Raw genomic sequence first — 26,204 nt, 5'->3', positions numbered from 1 at the left:
TGAAACAGTCCAAGCCTTTAAATCCTCCACAATTTAAAGAGGATCCGCAAGCAACATAACTACCTGTCCGAAATACAGAATTTATAAATATAGAATACAGGAGGAAACCCATATGATCATCTCAAGTAAGAAGAAGCATTTGTCAAAATTTAACAGTCCCTCTTAATTAAAAAAACAAAAACAAAAAACTTGAACTGGAAAGAAACGCCCTTAATCGTGATAAAGGGAACCTATGAAATACATAGCAAATACAGCTAGCATCATACCTACTGATGAAAAACTAGTTCCTTTCTCTTAAGACTGAATATGAGATAAGAATAGGCCACTGCCCTAAAGGCCTCAGGATTCAGTAAGGCATGAAAAACAAACAAATATTAGGAATGAAATAAATATTAGGAATGAAAACGATAATTATCTTTATTCATAGACAACATGACTGTTTATATATAAAATCATAAGGTATCTACAAAAAAATCCTACTAGAATTAGTAAATTAATTTAATAAGGTACAAAACCAATATATAAAATGCAATTTTTATATGCTAGAAACAAACAACTTGAAAATAAAATTGTTAAATACCATTCATACTAGCATCAAAAAGCTTACAATAGTTAGGAATAAATTTTTAAAATATATGCAAGAACTCTACTGAAAATTATATAATATTGGTAATACTGATGGAATTGTTGAGTGACATTAAAGACCACTAGTAAACAAAAGGATATACCATGTTTATGGATATGAAGAAGCTTATACTTATTAAGATAACAATTCTTCTCAAAACTGATCTATAGTTTTCAATAAAATTTCAATTTTGTGTGAGAACATACAAGCTGACTCTAAAACTGCCATCAAAACTTAAAATAGTGAGTATAGCTAAAATAATAAAAAAAAATTAGAGCAAAGTCGGAGGACTCATACTATTTACTATTGCAAAGCAATAGTAAGGTAGAATGTGGTATTGGCATAAGGATGGACAAATAAATCAATATACCCATACAGATAACCCAGAAGTAGACACATATATGTGTTTAGTTGATTTTCAACAAGGGTTCCAAGGTTATTGCATGAGAAAAAAAAAAAAAGACTTTTCAACAAATGATGCTACAACAACTGGATTAGCTTATCGAAAAAAATTTCAAATCCTCTGTTAGATCACACAAAAATATTAATTTCAGGAACATACAGACAAAAGATAAAAGCTAAAAAAAACCTATAAGGTGAATATCTCTGTAACCCTATGATATACTTCATAGAGAGGACTCAAAATATACAAATGATGAAAGAAGAGATTAAATTGAACTTCATGGAAATTCATGAAAATTTAAAACTTCTCCTCAAACACACCATTAAGAAAATTAAAAAGCAAGCCACATACTCAGACAGGTTTCACACAAAAGACTCATATCCAGAACACTTAAAGAACCCCACAAATCAATAATAAAATGACAAATTCAACTTTTAAAAAGTACAACAAAAGAATTAGCACTTATAAAAATATACAAATGACCAAAAAGCACATGAGAAAGTGTCCACTATAATTTGCAAATGAAATGCAAATTAAAACCCAAAACACCATTTTATGCATACTAGAATGTCTAAAACTAAAAAGAATGATCACATCAAGTTTTGGAGAGGATATGGAGCACTTAGAACTCTCACACAATGCTACCAAGAGTATAATCATACAATTACTTCCAAAATCCATTTGTGAGTTCTATATAAATTTCAATATATACCTGCTCTAATACCTAGCAATCTCATTCCTAGTTATGTACCCTAGAGAAATGAAAGTGTATGTTTACAAAAATGTACACATACAATGTATATAATGTATATACAGAAGCATAATTCATCACAGACAACAAAAAGGTAAATCCCAAAAGTTTTTCAAGAGGAGAAAGAAAATAAATGGATGCTAATTTATAAAATAAAATTTTATAGAATTTTTAAAAAATATTGATATGCACAATGATATGAATGAATCACAAAGAAATGATGATGAGTGAAAGAAACCAGACATAAAATGGAGCATGTGTTATAATTTCATTTGTATGAACTTCTAGAATAGGTAAAATTAATTTGTGGTACAAGAAAGCATACTTTCCAGGTGCGGCAGCACTCACCTGCTTAGGGAGACCCTGTCTCAAAATAAAAAGGAATAGGGATGTAGCTCAGAACCTCTGGGTTCAATTCCCAGTATCAAGAAAAAAAGAAAAAAGAAAAGAAAGAATTACACTTATTGCTTTGGGCAGCAAGAGTGACTGATAAAGGGTATAGGGAACTCTTAGTAACAGAAACATTCTGTATCTTGAATTGAGGAGCTGGTACCCAGTTGTGAGCATTTGTCAAAATTCAAATTATTCGCTTCTGATTTTTCATTTCATGACAGAAAAATTTATCTCAATTTAAAAAACTGCTTTTAGTGGTGAGAAAGGGAAGTAACATTTAGCAGCAGGGAATGAGGTATGGAATTACTTAGAGGATAAGAATAAAATAAGATTATATGCTGAGTGAGAAGAGCAACATTGGAGGCATCACAAAACCTGATCTCAAATTATACTGCAGAGCTGTAGTAACAATATCAGCATGGTATTGTCATCAAAACAGACAAGAAGGCCAACGGAATAGAATAAAAGAACAGAGACAACTCAAATAGTTACTGTTAACTGATACTCAACAAAGATGCCAAAAATACATATTGGAGATTTTTAACAATGGTGCTTGGAAAACTGGATGTCCATAAGCAGAACCATGAAACTGGATCCCTATCTTTCATTCTGCACAAAAGTCAAATCAAAGTGGATCAAAAATCTAGGAATTAGACCAGAAATTTGGCAACTGCTAGAAGAAAACAGGAGCAAGGGGCTGGGGTTATAGCTAAGCGGAAGAGCGCTTGCCTTGCGTGTGTGAGGCACTGGGTTCGATCCTCAGCAATATAAAAATCAATACATGAAGATTTTATATATATAATCCTGTTTTTGTGAGAGATATATATATATATCTCTCTCACAAAAACAGGATCCACACTCCTGACTTACGCACTGACTTCCTTAACTAGACCCCTAAAGCCCAAGAAATAAAACCAAGAATCGATAAGTGGAACAGTATTAAATTAAAAGCTCCCACACAGCAATGGAAATAATTAAGAACATGAAGAAAGAGCCCACAGTATGGGAGAAAATCTTTCCAGCTACAAAACTGATGGGGGATTAATATCCAGAATATAAAAAGAACTCAAAAACTTTAATGCCAAACACACCACACACACACACACACACACACACACACACACACACACACACACACACCAATCAATAAATAGGCAAAATAACTAAATATACATTTTTCAAAAGAAGAAATGCAAATGGCCAACCAATATATACAAAAAAGTTCAACATTCCTAGCAATCAGGGAAATGCAAATCAAATCTACATTGATATTTCATTTCTCTCAGTTAGAATGGCAATCATCAAGAATGCAAATATAATAAATGCTGGTAAGGATATAAGGAAAAAGTACATTCATATATTGTTGGTATGAGTACAAATAAGTACAACCACTTTGAAACCACTTTGAAAAATAGTATGAAGATTGTCCAGAAGGCTAGGAATAGAACTACTATATGACCCAGCTATTCCAGTGTTTGGTATTTATCCAAAATAACTAAAATCAGTATACTATAGTGATACAGGTACATCAATATTTATAACAGCTCAATTCACAAAAGTCAAATTGAAGAATCAGCCCAGGTGCCTGTCAACAGAAGAATGGATAAAGAAAACATGGTATATACACAATGGAGTTTTACTTAGCCATAAAGAAGAACAAAATTATGGCATCTGCTGGTAAAGGGATGAAACTGGAGAACATAATATTAAGTAAAATAAACCAGACTAAACAAATCAAGGATTGGATTGTTTTGTCTCACATGAAGCAGATGCAAAGTAAGGGGGGGAAGGTGGGGAGAGATCTTGTGAAATAGAGGGGAGATGTGAAGAAGAGGAAGTGTTCTGGGGAAGGAGGAGGGAAAGAGAAAGTGAGGAACTTTGGTATGAAATTGACCAGATTATGCTACGTACATATGCCAACATAGCTCAGTGAGTTCCGTTTTTATGTATATCTATAAGTCACCAATTTTAAAAAATAATAATAATAAAAAGAAGTAAGACCAGTAGAGTAGAGGAAGGAGAACAGGGAGAGAGAGAAGGGGAGGGAGAAAAAAAGAAGCATTGGAGAATGAAATGGAGAAAATTATATTCCATACATGTATGATTATGTCGAAATGGACCTACTATTATGTGTACCTATAATGCACTAATAAGAACATGTTTACATTTCTTTCATACACATTCACAGACAAACTAAAAGGTTGACACAAAGCCAAAAATTCAAATTAGATTTGAATAGGCATAAATCAAAAGAGGCAGTAAAACAATACTCAGCTAAGATGATGAGGAATAAAAACATAAACTTAGTGAACAAAACACAAGATTGCCATATTTAGCAAATACCTTAATCCAGAAATCCAAACCAACAGAGTGTTGGACAACAAAGTCCAGTAGCCCAACTTAAGATGCTGATGTTTCTTAAAGTATATTTTATAAAATGTCCCTTTAATAATTTCCATGATAAAAATTCCTGCTCAGTATGAACTAAAATTACACAGATACCAGAAACCACCCAAAACGTATTCTTACCTTCAGTGAAACTTCCTGTGAGGGTTATTACCACAAATACTTTCCCCTCAGGCTCCAGATCCACCTGGAAAGAGAGAAAAAAAATCCCATGAGTTATATTTTAATGTTAAGGTGATTTTTGTAAGCCTTAAATAATTCTTTTTTTTTCCTTCCATTTTTTTTATTGATTGTTCAAAACATTACAGAGCTCATGATATATCATCTTTCATACATTTGACTCAATTGGGTTTTGAACTCCCCAAATACAAAATGCAGACTCACTTCTGTTACATACTCACATTTTTACATAATGGCATATTAGTGACTGTTGTATTCTGCTACCTTTCCTATCCCCTACTATCCCCCCTCCCCTCCCCTCCCCTCCCATCTTCCCTCTCTACCTCCTCTGCTGTTGTTCAATTCTCTCCCCCTTTTTTCCCCCTCCCCCTTGCCCCTCATAACCTCTTATAATTTTGTGTATCACTGAAGGTCTCCTACCATTTCCATATGTTTTCCCTTCTCTCTCCCTTTCTCTCCCCCCATTCGTCTTAGTTTACTGTTAGACTTTTCCTCATGCTCTTCCTTCCTGTTCTATTCTTAGTGGCTCTCTTTATATCAAAGAAGACATTTGACATTTGTTTTTTAGGGCTTGGCTAGCTTCACTTAGCATAATCTGCTCTAATGCCATCCATTTCCCTGCAAATTCTATGATTTTGTCATTTCTTAGTGCTGCATAATACTCCATTGTGTATAGCTGCCACAATTTTTTTATCCACTCATCTATTGAAGGGCATCTAGGTTGGTTCCGCAGTCTAGCTATTGTGAATTGTGCTGCTATAAACATTGATGTGGCCGTATCCGTATAGTGCGCTCTTTTAAGGTCCTCAGGGAATAGACCGAGAAGGGCAACAGCTGGGTCAAATGGTGGATCCATTCCCAGCTTTCCCAGGAATCTCCATACTGCTTTCCAAATTGGCCTCACCATTTTGCAGTCCCACCAGCAATGTACAAGTGAGCCTTAAATAATTCTTTAAGGAATGTCTAAATGTATATATTATAACCATAAATCAAATCTAAATCTTTCATTAAATAGTCCAAGAACAAGGAAACCAGTAAAAACTCAAGTTATAAAGGTTGAAGAGCAAATCTAAAACAAAACCTATGTTTTCTCAGAGCTTCCTTCCTCCTGAATTTTATTATCTTCCATGTGTGGCTCTTTGTGATATAGAGAAGCACTTACCTCCTTGGAAATCCTTTCAAGACATCTATATTCCATGCTCACCTCTAGTAAGAGCAGCATTTTATTAAACAAGGTGGCAAATATATGAAATAGAGAAATAATGACAACATACAAGGTAAGGAACAAATGTGACAAGTTAACTGCAAATCTTTAGTTTTACAGAGTAAAAAAAAATTTAAAGAGTCTATTTCCATCAAATTCTAGTCAATCTTAAGGAAGCACAAGGGAAGGAGGTTCAGGAGCTTTTCATTTGCTGTTCTTGACTGGTTCATGGGAGTATCAACATCCCTTGAAGTTATAAGTAAGCTGAGATCTCAAGCCATGGGTTCTGTAATCCAGACAGCCTGAAGCCTCCCCTGGTCCCATCCTCTATGCGTACTCCCATTACCCACATGGTGCCCAGGATGAACAGTGCCCTGCAGATCTTCTCTGATTCCCATGTACCCAGGCCAGCAAGCTCTGCCCCCTTCCCACTGGATGCTAACCTCACTATCCACCAACACTTCAAAGCCATACAGTGTGAGTTGCTTGTGGGATCAAATACATACATTTACCCTAAAATAAATCTTAGATTCAACCCACAGCTCCATTTCTAACTTTGACCTTCCATCTGAAAGAAAATGGTCAAAAGAAGCTGAGTGTGGACATCGGTGGTCATTTGGGGCATGTCAGTAAATTTAAATAAGCTGTAAATCACATGGTTTAGTAGAAAGCACTTGTACCAGACCAGCCCATGGCCTCCAGGGTGACTCGGCCACAGCTGGATGAGATCCCTCACCACCCCTGGACTCCCTGTTCTCTGAGTGTCCGTGGTGCCATTATTCAGCATTTCTTTTTTATTATTATTAGTTCTAAATCAGTTAGTTATACTTGTCAGTAGAAAGCTCTTTCATTCCATTCAGCATTTCTGACTTGACATCTATCACATAATCCTGAAGAATCTTAACAGTACAGATTACAGTTTTTATTGTACCCACAGGCAAACACAGACATCCCCAAGGCATTTTCTTGACTCTAGGTCACCACCACATATTTTTTTGATTCTAATACCACACCCCAATTATATACTTCTTAAAGTAAAAGATGACTGTTTTGTACGGGCTTGGAAAGATTCACCTCTGTACTAGAAGTCTGTGCTTACCAATCTAACTTTCTTTGCATGAAATCTGTTCCCAGGGAGGTTACCACACTACCAAATACCTGTGTGTTCAAATCGACTACTTGCATCATGACTAATGCTAACTTACAGTAGGCCCTTAACTATCTTGACACCACTTGTGAACCTTCACAGAACAGTTCTGAAAATAGAGCTCTCTGGAGAGATGACTAAACAGGATGTCAGTCTCTAATTGTCTCTACGCTGCCTTGACTTGCTTCAAGTCAAAACCATGTTATTTTTAAAAGTCACTCCCTCATCTTCAATATAAAGGCCTGGCACCGAACACACATACACTCGACCTCGCAACATAAACTACCGTTGGCACTGGGGCAGCTGCTGCCAGCCTGCAGACAGACAGACAGACTGCTGGGCTGCCTCTGGCTAACCTGTAAGCTCCCTACCAAACTTCCCCAAGGGCCTGCAGAGGTGGCCACTCCAGCCGGATGGGCCAGGAGCTACTCTGACAGCCAGTAGGAGATTCCACAACTCAGAACGAGGCGCTCTCCCACACAGAAGAGGTCTGCTTCCTCACCATTGGGATGGCCAAGCCAGATTCAAACACTGTCGTCAAACCTTGTCCATCTGGGACAGAAGTGATAAGATATAGGACCTTAGAATGCAGGTGACTCATCAGAGGGGCAGTTAAAAAAAAAAAAAAAACAGTCGGTTGTACACAACAGAGATTTTTAAGATGAAAAAGAATGAAGGATAAAAATATACCTCAGACATAAGGAAAAGAACACCATTCCCTGAAACTCTTACTTGCAGTTTGCTATAAACGTATAAGAATGTACTGGGTTTTAATGTAAAAATGTGTTTCTTCCTTACTCTGTCACAGAGAAAGATGTGGCTTTAGAGCTTACGTGCTCCATCTATACAGTGCTGATGTGCTGTTGTCATTTATTCATGGTGGTTGCTTGGATGCCCCAGTGACAGCCAACTGACAGCTGGCCTATTTCATTCCTCTATTCCATCAAAAGTTCTTTGTCTATGAGCAGAAATGCTAAGAAACTCACTGACCCTAGTGCTGTCCTCCACAGTTCTAATGAACACTCTCTAGCTAGCACAGCCATTTCAGCTTCTGCAAAGAGCACTTACACTTTATTTGAGAACTATCCCTCCCTTGCATGTAGTCCAAATGGTTTAGTAGGAATTCTGCCTAAGCTCCAGAGTAGATATGCAACCCAGGCTCTGTCAATCAGGACACTGAGTCCCTCCAGCTAGGATGACTGGCCTGGAGCTAGCACCTTCCCTTTATCTAGTTATTGGAATTCTATTTCCCTCCCTTCAGTAATGCCTGGTTCAGGTTTGGGCACAAAATCCAAGTAGATCCAATTAGGAATCCTGGATCTACAAAGAAGACACAATATCTCAGTTCTGCTTCAGTCTGGAAGGTCATAAACTTGGGAGTGTATGGCACCCTTATTGTCACCACATTTACTTAGAGAATGAAGTCAAAAGGAAGGAGAGAGTTGGGAGACAGAGGGGACCAGGTCTTGATGATGTCACTCAATCCATAAATCAGGCCATGCTGGATTCTTCTGGACTCTGAGTTATCTGAGCCCATACATTCCTCTTTCTTTGTTTTGGCTAGTTTGAATAGGGTTTTCTATTGCTTGCACCCACAATAGGTCCATATTGTCAGAAAAAGAGAATAAATAAAACATTTATCAATAATTACACATCCTTCCTGCATGCCACCCTCTGCAGTCTGCCTCTCGGCCTCCCTCCAGCACTGAAGCAACTCTGGTGCCCAGATCACAGCCTATTGTAGAATCCAAAGCTGGGTCCATCTTCATCACGGCTGATCCCTCCACAGTATCTGAGCCTCTTGGTAGTTCCCTCCTTCCTGACTCTCCCAGGTTCCTTGCTTCCAAGACACCACTCTTTCCTGGTCCTCCTCTTGCTCTTCTCTTTCTCTCAGACTCTTCCACGGACCTCTCTCTGCCTTTAAATCTTGCTGCTCTTCAAGCCTCTTTTTCTTTCCATTGGAAGATTTGAACCCGTGACTGCAACATCTACCTGAGGTGGGTTTTTTTGTTTTTTGTTTTTTTTTTTTATCTTTGGGGTAGAAGTGGGACGAAGAAACATAGTAGAAGTTCCAAGAGCATGCAGCCTAAAGACAAGGGGCTGTGACAGAGTTATTTTGTAAGTCTCAACTTAGACCTCTCCTCCACACCTATATTTATGCCTTCTCTGAAAAACTCCATTTCAACATGCCTTCTTCCATTGCCAACCCCACCACTTAACCAAAAGCCCACACTGGAAGCTTGGGCTCCTCACCATCAAGTCTACTTTCAAAATCCTTCCTAAATCCACCCCTCCCTCTCCATTCCTATTGCCATGCTCATCTAGATTACTGCTGCCAGTGTGATGTTTCAAAAATTAAAACCTGACCATGTGGATTTCCTCATTTAGAATCCATCACTGTTTCCATTTATTTCCACTATATAGTATAAACTCCTTAGCATACAACATAGTCCTAGATACCATGCCCCTTCCAACCTTCCAGCCTCAGTTCCCCACAACAGCCCAAGCACATACAACCAGTATCCTAGGTACACACACATGCTCTGTCTTTCTCTATTTTGTGGTATAGGAGCTTAAACCCAAGGCCTTGCACATGCTTGGAGAGTACTCTACCACTAAGCTACATGCATCCTCACCTCTTTTAATTCTTACACATGCTTTTTAACAAATGAATATCCACATGCAAAAAATCAAATTGTACTCCTACTCAGAAGATGCTTAAATATTAACTCAAAATCAATCAAGACTTAGATGTAATAGCTAAAACACTCTTAGAAGAAAATAGGAGTAAACTTTTCTGACCTTGGACTAGACAATGACATTTTAGACAACACCCAAAAAATGATAAATTAAACTATATCAAAATTAAAACATTTGGGCTGGGGTTGTAGCTCAGTGGTAGAGCCCTTGCCTAGCATATGTAAGGCACTGGGATTGATCCTCAGCACCATATAAAAATAAATAAAATAAAATAAAGGTATTGTGTCCATCTACAACTAAAAAAATAATTTTAAAATTGAAAACATTTGTGCTACAAATGAAATTATCAACAAAGTGAAAAGACAATCCATAGGATTGGAGAAAACATTTGTAAATCACACATCTGATAAGGACTTGTTTCAGAATATGTAAAGAATTCTTACGAATATAAATATAAAGGCAGCCCCATTTTAAAAATAGGCAAAGGATTTGAATAGACCCTTTTTCAACAAGATACACATCTGACCACTAAATACATGAGAAAATGCTCAGCATCTTTAGCATAAGAGAATGCTAATGAGATCATACTTTACACCCAGGAGGATGACTATAATAAAAAAGACAGACAGCACTGTGTGTTAGCAAGGATGTGGACATTTGAACCCTGTACATTGTTGTTGGGAATATAATTGATCAGCCACCATGAACAATAGTTTGGCAGCATATCAAAACATTAAGCATAGAGTTAGCATACATCACCCAGCAATTCCACTCCAAATTTACCCAAAAAACTGAAAATATATGTTCATACAAAAACTTATACAAAAATGTTCACTGCAGCATTATTCATAATAGTCAAAAAATGAAAACAACCTAAATGTCTATCAATTAAAAATTAAATTATGATGTATCTATACGATGAAATATTCATCAATACAAATAAAGTACTGATATATGCAATAACATGGATGAATCTTAAAAACACTTTACTAAATAAAAGAAGTCACAAAAGTCCACACACTATATAATTCCATTTGTATGAAATGCTCTGATAAGACAAAAAAAAAAAAAAAAAACTATAGTGAAAGAAAGAAAGTAGATTAGCGGTGGCTTTGGGCCAGAGGGACAAAGGGCAGTGGGGATTAACTGTTAATGTCATTCCTTTTAAAGGAGATTAAAATGTTCTAAATTTTCTTTTTGGTCACATGGTAATATTATGTTTAATTGCTTGTGTTATATTTTTATTAATATATTTTTATTGACAAACAATAATTGCATAAATTTATGGGGTCCTATGTGACATTTCAATTCATGTATATAATGTGTAAGGTCAGATCAAGGTAACTGGCATAACCGTCACCTCAGGTATTTCTTTATATGGGAACATTCAAAATCTACTAGCTATTTTGAAATATAATCAATTAGTTGTTGTCAATCATATTTATCCCAAAGAATATTAGAAATAATTTCTCCTGTTCCTGTGAACCATCGTCTTGACATTCCTCCCCATCCCCCACCCCATTTTAAAAATGGGAAAAGAATTTGAATAGACCCTTTTTCAACAAGATACACATCTGACCACTAAGCACATGAAAAAATGCCCAGTCTCTGGCAACCACTGTTCTATTTTCTGCTTTTTTGAGATCAACTTAACTTCTACATATTAGTGAGAACATGAAGCATTTGTCTTTTAGTGCCTGACTTACCTCACTTAGCATAATATCCTCCAGTTCTATCCATGTGCTACAAATGACAAAATTTTACTGTTTCTTATGGTTGAATAATATTCAACATTACACTGTGTACATATAGATTTTCCTTATTCATGTATTCACTGACGGACACTGAGGTTGATTCCATATCTTGGTTATAAATAGTGCTTTAATACACACACAAGTTAATACATGTGCTCTTCAACATACTAATTTCATTTCCTCTGGATATATATATCCCAAATTAAAGTTTGCTAGATCATATGGTAGTTCTGTTTTTAGGGTTTTTTTTTTTTTTTTGAGGAATCTCCATATTGCCTGTACTAATTTACATTCCCACCAACAGTGTATGACAGTTCCCCTTTCTCCACAATCTTTTTTCAAAATACTTTTTAGTTGTTCTAATTAGTTATACGTGACAGAATGCATTTTGACACATTATACATAAATGGAATATAACTTCTCATTCATCTGGTTATACATGATGTAGTTACACAGGTCATGTAATCATACATGCACATAGGGTAGTAAGGTCTGATTCCATTCTTACCCCCATACCCCCTTCCTTCCCTTCACTTCCCTCTGTCTAGTCCAAAATACCTCTATTGCCCACTCCCACCCCATTGTGAATTAGCATCTGCATATCAGAGAAAACATTCAACCTTTGGTTCCTTGAGATTGGCTTATTTTGCTTAGCATAATATTCTCCAGTCCCTTCCATTTACTGGCAAATGCCATAATTGCATTCTTCTTTAAGGTGAATAATATCCCATTCTGTATAAATATATACTACAGTTTTTTATCCATCCATCTGTTGAAGGGCACCTAGGTTGGTTTGCTATTATGAATTGAGCTGCTATAAACATTGATGTGGCTGTGTTACTATAGTAGATGATGTGAAGTCCTCTGGATATAAACCTATGAGTGGGATAATTGGGCCAAATAGTGGTTCCATTCCATGTTTTCTTAGAAATCTCCATAGTGCTTTCCAGAGTGGTTGCACCAATTTGAAATTCCACTAGCAATATATGAGTGTTTTCCCCATATCCTCACCAACATTTATTGTTGATGTCATTCTGACTGGAATGATAAGGAATCTCAGTGTTGTTTTGATTTGCATTTCTCTAATTGCTAGAGATCCATTTATTGACTAGGTTATTTGGTGGGGTTTTTTTTTTTTTGGTGTTAATTTTTTTGAGTTCTTTAAATATCCTGGAGATTAATGCTCTATGTCTCTACAATCTTACCAGAATTTGTTTTTTTTTAATAATAACCATTCTAACTGGGATCAGATGATATTTCATTCTGGTTTTGATTCTAATTTCCCTGATGATTAGTAGTAATATTGACCATGTTTTTAATATCTTGTTGTCCATTTGTATATCTTCTTTTGAGAAATAAATGCAACACCCCTGTGAAATTAAACAAGCAAAATATGTCTACATTGACTGCCAAGGACCCTTTCAAAAGTGTCATCCTTCCCCCATCAAATTGTTTGTTTGTTTTATTGTTAAGTTCTTTGAGTATATTATATATTCTAGAAATTAGCTCTTTGTGGACAGAACATATTTTCTCTCATTCTGTAGCCTGTCTCTTCCCTCTGTTGATTATTTCCTTTGCTGTGCTGAAGATTTCTAAATTGATATAAAACCATTTGTCAATTTTTGCTTTTGTTGCCTGAATTTGGGGGATTATGTTAAAAAAAATTTCCCAGACCAATGTCCTAAAACTTTCCCCGATGTTTTCCTCTAATAATTTCAAAGTTTCAGTCTGTACATTATGTTTTGGATTTGTTTGCCTCTTGGTGTGTGCTCTGCTTGGGAAGCTTCTAGCTCTTCCATTACCTATCTATCCATTCATTCACACCTTCACTAAATGACTCCCAACATTAGAACCACTGCCAGGTAACAGGGTCTAGTTTCTTTCTTCTGCATCCATACCTACTTTTCCTAGCACCATTCATTGAAGAGCCTTTCCTTGCTCCAATGTATATACTTGCTTTATTGAAAATCAGTTGACTACAAATACACAGATTCTAAACTTTCATTTTTTAACTATTCATCATTTATTGTATATCAATAATATTTTGTTTTTAAAAAAGATAAAACCTCTTGATAAGCATGATGGGTGTAATTTGTCTCCATACTTCACCAAAATAAACAGCACCAGTAGTCCTTTACCTTGTGCTCTTTCTTTCACCCTCTACCCATCAGAAAATCTGCCCATTCACATGGTTTCAGCTCTCTGGGTTTTTAAAATTCTGTTTCTCATATTCTGTACTTTGATCCTGGAAGATCAACCCAGATCCTGGCTTGCAGCAACCCCTAGGGAAAGCATTTCACGGCTAGATGACTCCTAACATGCATCTTCATTGCAATCTGTCCCTTGAGTTTGAGTCCCAAGAAACCTCCTCTTTGATGAAGAAGCAATCATTTTGCAACTATATGAATCAATGCTGCCTCAAGTGTTACACCTCCTATGGAGCTTTACCCTCTGCATGTGGCCAAATAACACCACCACCACAGGAGACCTGGGCCCTAGCGCTAACTCCATCCTATCTGGTCTGACTTTGGGCAAACCATTCAGCCTCTCTGTAGCATGGAATCATGGGAGAGGAATGTCAAGTATACAGACCTCCAGCTTCACCAACAATATGCTGATTTCAAAATTTCTGGAGAAAGTAGGGGAGAAGCATCTGCTATTTTTAAATGTTCCAGGGGTAACTCTGACATAGCCATATTATGGACCATCACCTAAGACTCCTGAGCTAAATACTCTCTGAGCAGCTAAATCCAATTTTCAAAGCTCTTATGACTCTGATCCTATGTTTTTCCCCTAAAGCGTCCTGTTGTCATCACTGGAATGCCATTCTTCTAGATTCCTGGCTAGAAATCCTGGAGCCACCCTGTGCTGGACATACCCTGAGCATCTGTGTCTTTCCATCAGTAGAGGATCTGTCTCCCTCACTCAAACTTTGTCCTCCAAAAATGCATCACCGCTTGAAACTGGGCATGGTAGAGCGCATCTGTAATCCCAATGACTTGGGAGGCTGAACCAGGAAGATTGCAAGTTCAGAGCCAGCCTCTGCAACTTAGCAAGGCCCTAAGCAACTTAAGGAGACACTGTCTTGGAAAAAAAAGCAGGGGGTGGGGAGGTGCTGAGGATATGGCTCAGTGGTTAAGTGCCCCTGTGTTCAATTCCCAGTACCCAAAATAAAGCAAAACAAAACAAGAAAAGAAATGCAACACCCCTGCCCAAATAAACAAGCAAAATATGTCTACAATGACTGCCAAGGACCCTTTCAAAAGTGTCATCCTTGGGGCTGGGGATGTGGCTCAAACGGTAGCGTGCTCACCTGGCATGCATGCGGCCCGGGTTCGATCCTCAGCACCACATACCAACAAAGATGTTGTGTCTGCCAATAACTAAAAAATAATAAATATTTAAAAATTCTCTCTCTCTTCTCTCACTCTCTCTTTAAAAAAAAAAAAAGTGTCATCCTTCCCCCATCAAAGCCTCTGGTTTCACAGGGCCCTCAGAATAAAACCTCCTCTGCTCCATCAGGCTTTCAAGGGTAATGGGCTCCTCTTGGGCTGATTCCCCCCTAATATACCCAAATCTCTTTTTCTAAATTCCATTCTGTGAAGCTGCTCTTCTAGTCAGGCCTGACTCCTATAGCCACACCTTTGCTCTCGGTGTGTGCTCTGCTTGGGAAGTTTCTATCTGCTCACTTCATTTATCTGTCCACTCATTCACACTTTCACTGAATGATTCCCAGGTTTGGGACCATTGCTAGGTACTCAGGATTTCCCAGAGCAGCTCCCTAGCATTGCAGGTGGGACAGGTCACTAAACACACATGAGGAAGAGGATTCAGCCTAGGGGCAGAAGGAAGGAACTACTGCCAAAGAGATCTTGACATTAACACTGATCCCTCCCATCTCAAAATTCCTGTATCAACTAATATTTAAATACTCCTACACCTTAAGCAGTTAGCTAAATGTTCATGTATTTATATCTCATCGCTTGCAATAAATCTGTAAGCCCATTCTGGCAGGATCTGACACCATATGCCCCAAGGGGCCCAGCAGAATTCCTTGATCAAATAACTACCTTGATTTCCTCACATCTAAAATAGGATTGATAATATTTACTACAGGATGAAATACTATGTGACAGCACTTTGAAAAAGTAAATAAAAAAAAGCATTCCAAGATGGCTCCAAGGAATATCAATGGCATACAGACTACATAGGCCACATGATTAGGAATAACATTCAGTTAGCTTGATGGACCCACCAGATCTCAAGCACCCCACCCACCCCTCTTGGCCAACATCTGCTCTGCCTTAGCATCACTTTGCAGAAGGTGGGCAAGACATATCGCTGGCCCATGAAACAAAGGTGTTTAAAACAAAACAATAAAAACACTTACTAGCCCTAATGTTCCATGATTTTAAAAAGGCTTGGATACAGTCCTACACATGGGATTCCAGGAAAAACTCATTTAATTAACTGGAAATAATTTACAACCATTGCCCTTCATAAAAGGCATTAGAACTGATCAGAGACAGGAAACCTCTAGCTATTCAATTTTCATCTCAGCCTGGTATCTATCAGCCTAGCTACTCAATATTCATGTCAGCCTAGCATATTAAAAGAAAAAACAATCCTTTATTTGGCCAAAGTTAGAAGGTTCACCTAGATTCTACGGACTGTAAGCATAGAGTGCTTTGTCTTCTCTGTGACAGAAAAGTCAACAAAATTTAAATTCTTAGCCAGGTAGCCCTTTTCTATTGCTTTTCTGTCTCGTGCAAGGGATTAATAACAAGGGAACCTAAAAACATGATAAAGCATTTCGTGATTCTCTTCAAGCTGAAACTCACAGGCTTAAAATGAGAGTTAAAATTTTCTACAGGAAGAATAAAAACCTTACAGGATTGTACCAATAACCTACAAGGAGATACACCTTGTTCTTTAATAATAAAATAACAGCTTCATCTGAAACTGTCAATTTGCTAAGTGCTTAATCTATATTATCTCTTTACCTTCACCAACCTGCAGGTTACCTCCCCATCCATCATACAGATGGGAAAGAATGGAGGCTCAGGGAGGTTACAGAATTGGCTGAGGTCATACGAGCAGTGAAGGCCAAGCCAAGATCCAGATGCTGGAAAGACCCCTCCGACGGGGCCTCACCAGTCTCCCTCAACGCTGCTGTGACTGCACTGGCCTATAGGTCTGTCTACTATGGTCAGCTCAACCCACAGCCAGCCTGCCCCGGCTTCTGACTCACAAAGTCATCACATCACCCATCTCCCTGGACCCCAGGCAAGACTCATGTCCTCAGCTCCCAATGGTGCTCCCCACCAACTATTGCCCAGCATGCTAGCCTTGCCTCTTCACTGCCAAGGCCAAGGGGTGGCACCAGCCTGATGGTGTTACTCAACTGCTCCTTGTGGAAGCACAAGGCTAGAGTTGCTAAGCAAGCCAGTCTGTGCTGGGGCTGATGGAATGTGCAGGCAGTTCAGGTCCCATGAGTCAGCTACCGGAGAGCCCACGTCAGCGCCACGTGCTGCAGACACATGACCCATCCCTCGAGTAGGAAGGCTTTTAGAGGAACAGGGGGTGACTGAGCACCTGCTGACTTTCCACTCTCACCTCTAAAACAACCAAACCCAGTTTTGTATGTTAAAAAGCATGCTAAGAAGTACCACGGATTTAAAAGAAAAGAACTGGAAAACAATGATGTCACAAACTGAACAGAAAAGTGAGGCTTGTTAAATCCAACCAGTTGAAGATGAAAGAAAATACTAGCGTTATTTTGGCAATTAAGTCCTTAATCCATCCCTGTCCTGCTAAGTCTGGACCCTGTGTGAGGTGGAGGGTATGGGGAGAGCTCCAGACTGTGGTCATGACACTAACAGCAGATCACCTGGTTTCTGCACCTCAACAATGAGGTGGATGGAGCTTTTTGGTCCTTTTGGTATCCAACAGTGTATGACTCGAGTCAGACAGTTTCTGAACTCCACAGAACACACAAAGGCAGTTGAAGACTACTAATGAATCTGATTCTAAATACATACTTGCGGCTCATGACAACTCTTCTCTGCCCCCAGCTAAACATATCCAAGAAGGTACTATAAATTTAAATTTAGAATTATTTCAACTCCAGAGCCCATTCTCCCTATGTCCTAGCTTAAAAAGTTTACCTCTGGCAAAAATAATACTCATTTACAATAAAATTAAATTTTCAAAATTCTTCCATCCATCATTAAAAGTCAGGAATAAATAGTTAAGACTGGATACCTCTGAGCCCTAAGATATTTTTTCTTTTCCAAACAGAGGATTAAAGGTATAAATGACCTAGTGTATGTCATGGTGGTAGTGGTCTGTCTACATGTTTGACTCCAATATCTGAAAGATTGAAAGTAACAATTAAATGAAGATAAAGGACATCTTAGCCTTTTCAAAACACTCTGCTACAACTCCTTCCCCTAATCACGCAAGTAGTTTAATTCTGCACCTTGGTGAATGAAGACAGAGGATCTGAAGGGATATGCCTGGCCCAACAAAAGGTCCAGAGCTTCTAATGACCCTCATGGATGAAGAAGAGTTCTGAAAAAAATCAAATGCTCATCTTAGAAACCATCAGAGGACTCAGAATAGCTCCAGGACTCCAGGCAAGACTCTCCCTCCAGAACCAAGAAGGTACTTTCCTCCTCCAATAAGGCACCCCAAAGGAACTCAGGCCACAGCAGGCACTGAAGTGAGAGAGGGGAACCCCACTGATGTGTGCCCTCCCCATACCAAGTTTCAGCACATCAAAGAACATTTCCAACAGGCACTCTCTGCATGAGCCCATCTTTTTCCTGCTTCCAGAAAGGAAGCTTACTTACTCTGTCCCCGCCAGGAACAGGTATTCAATGAAAGGGACAGGTTTCCTTGCGACCCTGGCTAAAGGGGAGGAATGTACCCAGGCTGGCTCTTCCTGCTCAGCAGCCTCGCCTCGCAGCCCCTTCCTACTTCACCTCTGTGGGTTGCTTGATGAGTGCTGTCAGCCCCACACTGAGCCTCCTTCTCTGAGGGGAACCCCCACAAGAAAGAAAAAAATATTAGGCAATGGAGAATCTAGTAAGTTTTGCCACTCATGCTAAGTTACATTTATAGAAAATTTAGAGGTGTCTCAAATATCTGCCATGAAATAATGATCCCTTCCTGCCCTGCCCCGCCCCCATACTAACATATTTTAGACTGAAGATGTCAGGTTCAAAAAAAAAGGATTATAAATAAACCCAGAATTATTCTACAGCATTGGTTCTTATCACTCATTGGTAATGGAGGAAGGAGGTAAAAACCTTAGTGAAACTAAAGAAAGCAAAAGCCCAAACTACATATTTTGCATATGTAAACATCTCAAGATGTTTTACAGAGTCATCCACTTAACTGCTAACTGCTCTTTCTCTAAGTCATGGTTGGAAGGCTTGGAATCTGAGGGGGCTTAGAAAAATACATCAAGGCCAAGTAGTTGTAATACTGTTATTCCTTTTAGTCTTTTGGAGAGAAGAGGAGGAAAACTCCACAAAACAAGGAATATTTATGCAAAGCCTAGAAATTCAAGGAGCAATATTCCCTGTGGACTGGTTTGGGAGACACTATGCGGACTAGGGAAGCGGACTAGGGAAGGGGAGACACAAATGCTCAGAGGATCTGTCAGGGATCATAGCAGTAAAAAGGCTGGAGAGGAAAGCACATCTGAGGACTGGGGATGTGGCTCAAGCGGTAGCGAGCTCGCCTGGCATGCGTGCGGCCCGGGTTCGATCCTCAGCACCACATACCAACAAAGATGTTGTGTCCGCCAAGAACTAAAAAATAAATATTAAAAATTCTCTCTCTCTCTCTCCTCTCTAACTCTCCTCTCTCACTCTCTCAAAAAAAGAAAAAAAAAGAAAGCACATCTGATTAATGATGACTCATGACACGCTGGCAGACTGGGCCTTACCCTGGGGTGATGGGGAGCCACGAAGGGGCTTCAATCAGCCAAGTCACAGCATCATACCTGCATGTCAGATCCCTACAGCTAGAATGTGGGGTGATAAGGGGAGATAAGTTGGTGGTGGGGATACACAGTCAAGGGCTCTTCCAATGGTCTTAAGGAAGGATAGTGGGGATCTGAACTAAGTCAGCAGAAGAGGGGTCGGAGGGGAAATACATGGGGCTGGGAAGCAGAAGTTGGACATTGTAATTGACAGACGGGGGACACAAATTGAAAGAGAAGGAGTCTCCAGGGCCAACAACAACCCCTGGCACCATTAACTGAGATGGTCTCCAAGGAAATGAGCAGATCTGGAGGAAGATAAGGAGTTCAATGCATGATCACTATCCATCTGGACTGAGCATCTAGTGGGTGATCCTTAGCAGTCTCTCAAAATTCAGACGAAGAGGGAGATTCAGCACCAAGATACAAATTTTCACCAGTGTGGTCCTAACTGAACAGACAAGTGGCCACAGCAAAAGTACTACTCAGATCAAGAGAAGGAGCAATCCTTGGGCTGGGGCAAGGCTCCACCTGAGAGGTAGTACTTGCATTGAGGCCTGAAGGCAAGCTTCAGTGAGTGGCAGGTGAGACCACCCAGAGTCAGGAGCTCTGACTGAGAAGGCAGGCGGCATCAGAGCACAACACTAGAGCAGTGGGTTATAGCCGTGTCATTTAGAGAAAAGAGAAGGCCAGAGGCTAAATCGGAGGAAAAGCTGCACCCACAGGCTCTTTACCTTGTGATGCAGACCAGGGGGAATCAGCAGAGGTTTTTGATAACAAATGATGATGGAGATTAACATGTAGGAGGAGCATTTTATCTGCAAGACCAATGAACAGGGAGACGGCTCTGGTCTAGAAATGTGAACAATCAGAAGAGGAAAATCAGTGGAAATTAAAAACCTTCTGAAGAGAACAAACAGAAGCAGTCAGCAGGTCAAGGGAGAAGTGAATTTTAGCCTGGGTGACTCAGAAGAGGGACCAGTAAACTGCTCTACAGGCCAATTCCAAAAATGTGCTGCTATTTTGGGGAGTAAAGTTTGAAACATGGTCATCTTCTTTTTCATTTACATCTATGGCTAATTTGTTCCAAAGGTAGAAATGGTTATAGTCATGTGCCACTTAATACAATTTCTCTAAATGACAGACAAAGGATATGACAGTCCCACCAGACAATCATGGAGCTGAAAAGTTCCTATCACTTAACGTCATTCTAGCCAAGGTAATGCTCCTGTACAATGCATTATTTGAAGTGATACCAGGGTTACTGCCACACTGCCAATCATATGAAAGTATAGCACACACAGTTATGTACTATACATAATACTTGATCATAGTAAGTGTTAACTGGTTTTATGCACTTATCATTGTACACTTTTTTTTTAGGTACTGGGGATTGAACTCAGGGGCAGACTCAACTACTGAGCCACATCCCCAGCCCTAGTTTGTATTTTATTTAGAGACAGGGTCTCACTGAGTTGCTTAGTGTTGCAGAGGCTGGCTTTGAACTCTCCACCGTCCAGTCAGAGCCTCCCAAGCTACTGGGATTACAGGCGTGCACCACCGCCCAGCCCATTGTATACATCTTGTTATTATTTTAGAGTGTACTCTTACTTATAAAAACAAACAAAACATTTTACCCTGACACAGCCCACTGCTTATCCCAGCAGCAGCCTTGCACATGTCCTAATTGCATCAGGAGGCCAGCTTCTGTGACTGCCTACCATCCAGGTTTGTGTAAGTGCACTCCGATGTCTTATGACAAAATCATCTACCAGCATATTTCTCAGAACGTATCCCCATCATGAAGCAACACATGACCGTAGTGGTGACAGATCATATGACCTACAAATAAATAAATAAATTATATATATATATATATATATATATGTGTATATATATATTTACTGTCTGCCTTTTACGGTAAAAATAAATCTGCCAACCTCTGTTGCCATTAATCAGTCAGGGAACTCAGAGGGAAAGCACACATTTTAATAGGAAGGAAATGAGTTTAAATTTGGACACAAAAGTACTCAAATAGAAACATCTGGCAAGAAGTTGGAAACAAAGGCAAACTGTGCAGTAATGACAGGGCTGGGGTCATTAATTGGGAAATTTTTCTCAAAAAGGTGATCACTAAAGAGCCATGAAAGAGCCCAGGAAAGGAAGAAAGGAAAGAGCAAATTCAGTGAGGATTTGGGGGAAAGAAGAATCAGAGAAGTTGCAAACCGAAAGATGGGAGATCTCATCCAAGTTCAGGGTCATAAGACATGGGAGGAAGCAGCTTCAAAACTGGGAGAAGCCCAGTGCTGCAGAGTGGAGGGAGATGAAGACTTTAACGGGTTCCTAGGCATAAGGTCTGGGAGGTAACAGGTGGACCTCTTAGACATTTAGAAGGTCTGCTGGAAAGGTCTTCTTATATTAAGCTACTTCCCATGCACGTACCCTGGTTAAGATGAGAGTTGGAGTGGAGGGGGGGGGGGAATGGCACAGAAGCAGCAAAGAATGTGTAGTATATTGAACTATATGTCGTTTAATTGGGTTAGGAGATTAAAAGATAAATTTAGAAGTGTTGGGCAAAAACTTTTAGAAACCAAGTTAAAAGTTTAATTTCAAAAAAAAAATGAGACTGGCAACAACCCTAAAACAAGAGGCTAGAGGCCAGGCTGGGGGAGGGGCAGCCATGGTTTGTGAGCACAATTAAGAAACTGTTTCAATGGTGCAAGAGTGTGATGGAGGAGACTCCAGGGAATACCACGAAGGAGCTCGGTGAGACTTGGGGGATACGGGTTAGAGATCATGGAAAGCCCAAATGGGCTCCAGTACCCGCAGGACTCTAAGATTTATCCTGGAATACGTAAAGGACTCTGGAAGGTCAGTTGGTTTGAGATGAGTCTGGTTTTGAAAAATATTGATTTTGGTAAGGAGAATTTCAGGTAGAAGAGCTGGACGAAAAGAGAGATGAGAACTGAAACTTAAGTCAGACTGAAGGCAGAGGTATAGAAGCCATTCCCTCAAGGACAACTGAATCATAAGGAGAGATGGTACAGTTCAATAGAGGATCAAGGGGCGAAGCCATGTTAAGAGAATGCAGAAGCAGAAGCAGCCAAGGCAAAAGTCCAGAAGAGCTCGCTCTCTCTACTTCAGGTTCCCTGAGAAGCTACATTTTTTCCCCCATTTATCTTCACAATCATCTTCTGAGTAAAGAAAAGGGTGGCACATTATCCCCACTCTATGGCACAGTCACCTGGAGGTAAGTGACTTATCAGGCAGATTGAAGCAGGTTTGGATTTGAGGACCTTAAGTACCCCTCCAATCACTCTATGAACAGAATCTTAATGCATTTCTGACCTTTTAATAAGCCTAGTGAATTAATATTCACCACACAGGAAGGTTTCATAAAGTTCACCTGTCTCATTCTCTCACATCTTACCAAGTCAACCTTTGCCTGTTCTCAGGAACTAGTTTCACAACCACAGATGCAACCCAACTACTGCATCAGCCAGGTGATGGTCTGACAGCAGACTTGTTTTCGAACATTAGTTGTAACCAGAATCAGAACTCATTTCAGATGCAACCAGTTGGCAAGACTCTCCACCAGGCTGTCAAACCAAATGATGAGGCCACTAATTAGCACAGGAATTTGGATTTTTTTTTTTTAGGGCAATGAACCTATCCTGAATGATACTATGATTGTAGATACAGAACAGTAAGATGTCAAATCTACAAAATTCACAGCACAGTGAACCTAAAAGTATGCAATTAAAATAAGATTCAGGACATCAAGGAGCTGGGATGGAATGTGGAAGGCAGACTGCAACTTGAGAATCAACTGTATTAAAATGTATGAAATAACCTCACTGAAGGGAGTGAGGAAAAAGATTCAGGTAGAAATAACTTTGGGAATGAGGGTAGACTCTGAGACCACAGTAAAGGGACTTCACATAAGCAGTGAACTCTATTGATGAAGATGTTTCTCACAGAGTGTACCAGTTAACAATGCTGAAGCTACTACACATACAAGTAAATGGATCATGGATGGTGGAAGCCAATGTCTTACTGTTGGAGTGGGAGTTTGCAGACAAGCAAAGGGGATGGGATAGAATGATCCATGTAATACTGTCTTGGGAGTTGGACAGGTTAGTATGAACTCACATTTAACATAATATAGGCAATAGACAGAAACATATAGAAATATTTATAGATGTGCATATTCAAGGGCTAGTAATATACATCTAGTTTCTTTTTCTGTCCACTAAGAGACTCTACAAGCAATGACACCCCAATAGCAATAGGGAAACCCCACGGCAAAGTTTGGCTTTTAAATGTCGTTCTCTAATAAAAGACCAAGGGTTCTTGGAGAAATGTCTGTGTCTATGAATGGAGAAAATAAATAAATAAAGTGAGTCTAAAGCAGCTGTAGTGCCAGAAATAGGAAGTGCTTTAAAAAAAAAAATCCAAACACAACAACAAAAACACTCAATGATGGGGTATAGGTCACAAAGGGACATAGGAACCAAATGAAAAAGCTCCCAAAGCTAGAACAGCAAAATAGTGTGGCAATGGGTAGTAACTAAAGTATAAAATAAATAACCATAAGTCCATGCTGACATAAGTCATCAAATAAATAAAAGAGGAGGAGAGACCAATCTCCCACGCATAAGAATTCCAGATGATTTATAAACCTACCCTCCTAAGGAGGTAAAGTATAATCTTTGACAACTTAAGTGTGGCTTGTGCATAGTGACTTCCCTTCTAACAAGACAATACAGTGGAGGAAACAGTAAGTGTGAGAGACAGCCCACAACACTACCTGCCTACCTCAGCCAGGGCACCAAGGATCACATCAACAGCGATAAGCATTTTATCATATCATGTATGTAAAGGGCAACATATCATTGATACGATTTGATGTAATGAAATGTGGCACTTTATCTCTGTGGCCTTTCTCCCCAGAGCCCTATAACCTAAGAGAAACATCAGAAAACCCAAATCAAAGGATATTCTACAAAATGCCTGACTAGTATTTCTCAAGCCATCAAGTTCACCAAAACCAAGGAAAGTCTGAGAAACTGACATGTGGTATCCGAGATGGGATTCTGACACAGAAAAGGAGCACATAAAAACTAAGAAAATTTGATAAGCTATGAAGTTTAAATAGTAATAATGTAGCATCACTGGTTCATAAACTGTGACAAATGTACCACACTAAGATGATAGTAACAGAAGGAAGTGGGGGATATGTACCATCTTCACAATACTTCTGTAATCTAAAACTAATCTACAGTGTTTTTTTAATATACCTTTTAAATAAAAAACTGCCTCCACTGAGCTCTAAATTCAGGCAACTCTTAGAGAAATTAAAATCTGAATCAGAAACTAATGACTACAGATGACAAGCGATTCTTCTGCTAAATGGGTGAAAAGAAAGGCAGAGACCGTGGTGCAGAAGAAAACCTGGCCATTTCAGAGTGTGCATGTCACATTACCACCTTAATGCTAAGGTGTCTCTGTCCCAACTTTCCCCAGCTGGCACTGTGTCAGCACATCCCAGGCTGAACCCATTTGCGTACTGAAGTGTTTAGTGTTGCTCACGCTCCTGCAGAAGGCCCACCCTGAGGAAAGCCCCAGAACTTTTTTTTTTTTCTTTTAGAAGTTTTCCTTTCTCAAAACTGTTTTCAGACAGACTATTGGGGAAGTGCCTACCCTTAAGCTAGAGAGACAGACAGAAAGCAAGAGGAAGGGAGCAGGGGGGTAGGGGTGCTACGAACGGCTTCCAACATCTAACACAAGTACTGTTTGCAGCTAAGACTGAGTAATAGTAATGATATCATGCCCATTACACTATCTGACTTCAGGGAAAGCTGCAGAAGCCCTGGACAGGAACTCCTATCCACAAGTGGGTATGGACTTGGAGCAGGTTTTCAGGACAGCCCCAGCCTTTTCTTTATCTCCCCAATGCTAAGGGAGAAAGAACTGCCAGAACTTCCCCAGCCAGAATCTCCTGATATACTTATTACAATGACACAGGCCCCACCCCCAGGCCTCACACATCAGCACCCCATTTAGCAAACTCCTCATTAGGGCAGCTCTCTCGTGCCCACTGAAGTTTGGCAGCCACCGTGGCTTCTTCCTTCACTAATCTCTCCACGACTCCACTCCTTCTCTTTTCCCACCAAAGACGGGGTAGAGTTTCCATTCAGACGTTAAGGTTCTCCATTTAAGAAAACATGCACAGAGTGAATACCCCTTCTCTGAAATGCCTGGGACCAGAAGTATTTCGGAGTGCTGCATTGTTTGGTTTGGGGAATATTTTTATATACATAATGAGATACCTTGAGGGTGGGAACCAAGCCTAAACCTGAAATGCATTTACATTTCATATATACCTCGTACACACAGCCTGAGGTAATTTTACATAATATTTTAAGTGGACCCATCATGTGAGATCAAGTGTGAAAGTTTCCACTTGTAATGTCTTGTTGGCATTCAAAAAGTTTCAGATTTTGGAGAATTTAGGATCTGGATTAGGAATGTTCAGCCTACACATAAACACACACACACATCTGTCTGCTTGTAAGTGATATTATCTATGCACTAGTTGTTTTTAAAAAGTTCTTTTTTTTTTTTTTACTGAGAACTTTATCTCTC

General features: G+C 39.4%; 1 protein-coding gene across 1 annotated transcript in view; it reads right to left on the bottom strand.

Annotated features, from left to right (window-relative positions):
- Prkch (protein kinase C eta) overlaps window positions 1-26,204 on the bottom strand; it is a 212,184-nt gene that overhangs the window by 141,411 nt on the left and 44,569 nt on the right. The window contains exon 2 of the mRNA XM_005322773.5: window positions 4,702-4,765. Coding sequence (XP_005322830.1) covers window positions 4,702-4,765 — 64 coding nt within the window. The remainder of the gene's footprint in view (window positions 1-4,701; window positions 4,766-26,204) is intronic.

Source organism: Ictidomys tridecemlineatus, chromosome 5 (genome assembly GCF_052094955.1).
Source record: "Ictidomys tridecemlineatus isolate mIctTri1 chromosome 5, mIctTri1.hap1, whole genome shotgun sequence".
Lineage (NCBI taxonomy): Eukaryota > Metazoa > Chordata > Mammalia > Rodentia > Sciuridae > Ictidomys > Ictidomys tridecemlineatus.
Note: the sequence above shows the minus strand (reverse complement) of the source record. Positions and strands in the feature narration are given on the sequence as shown.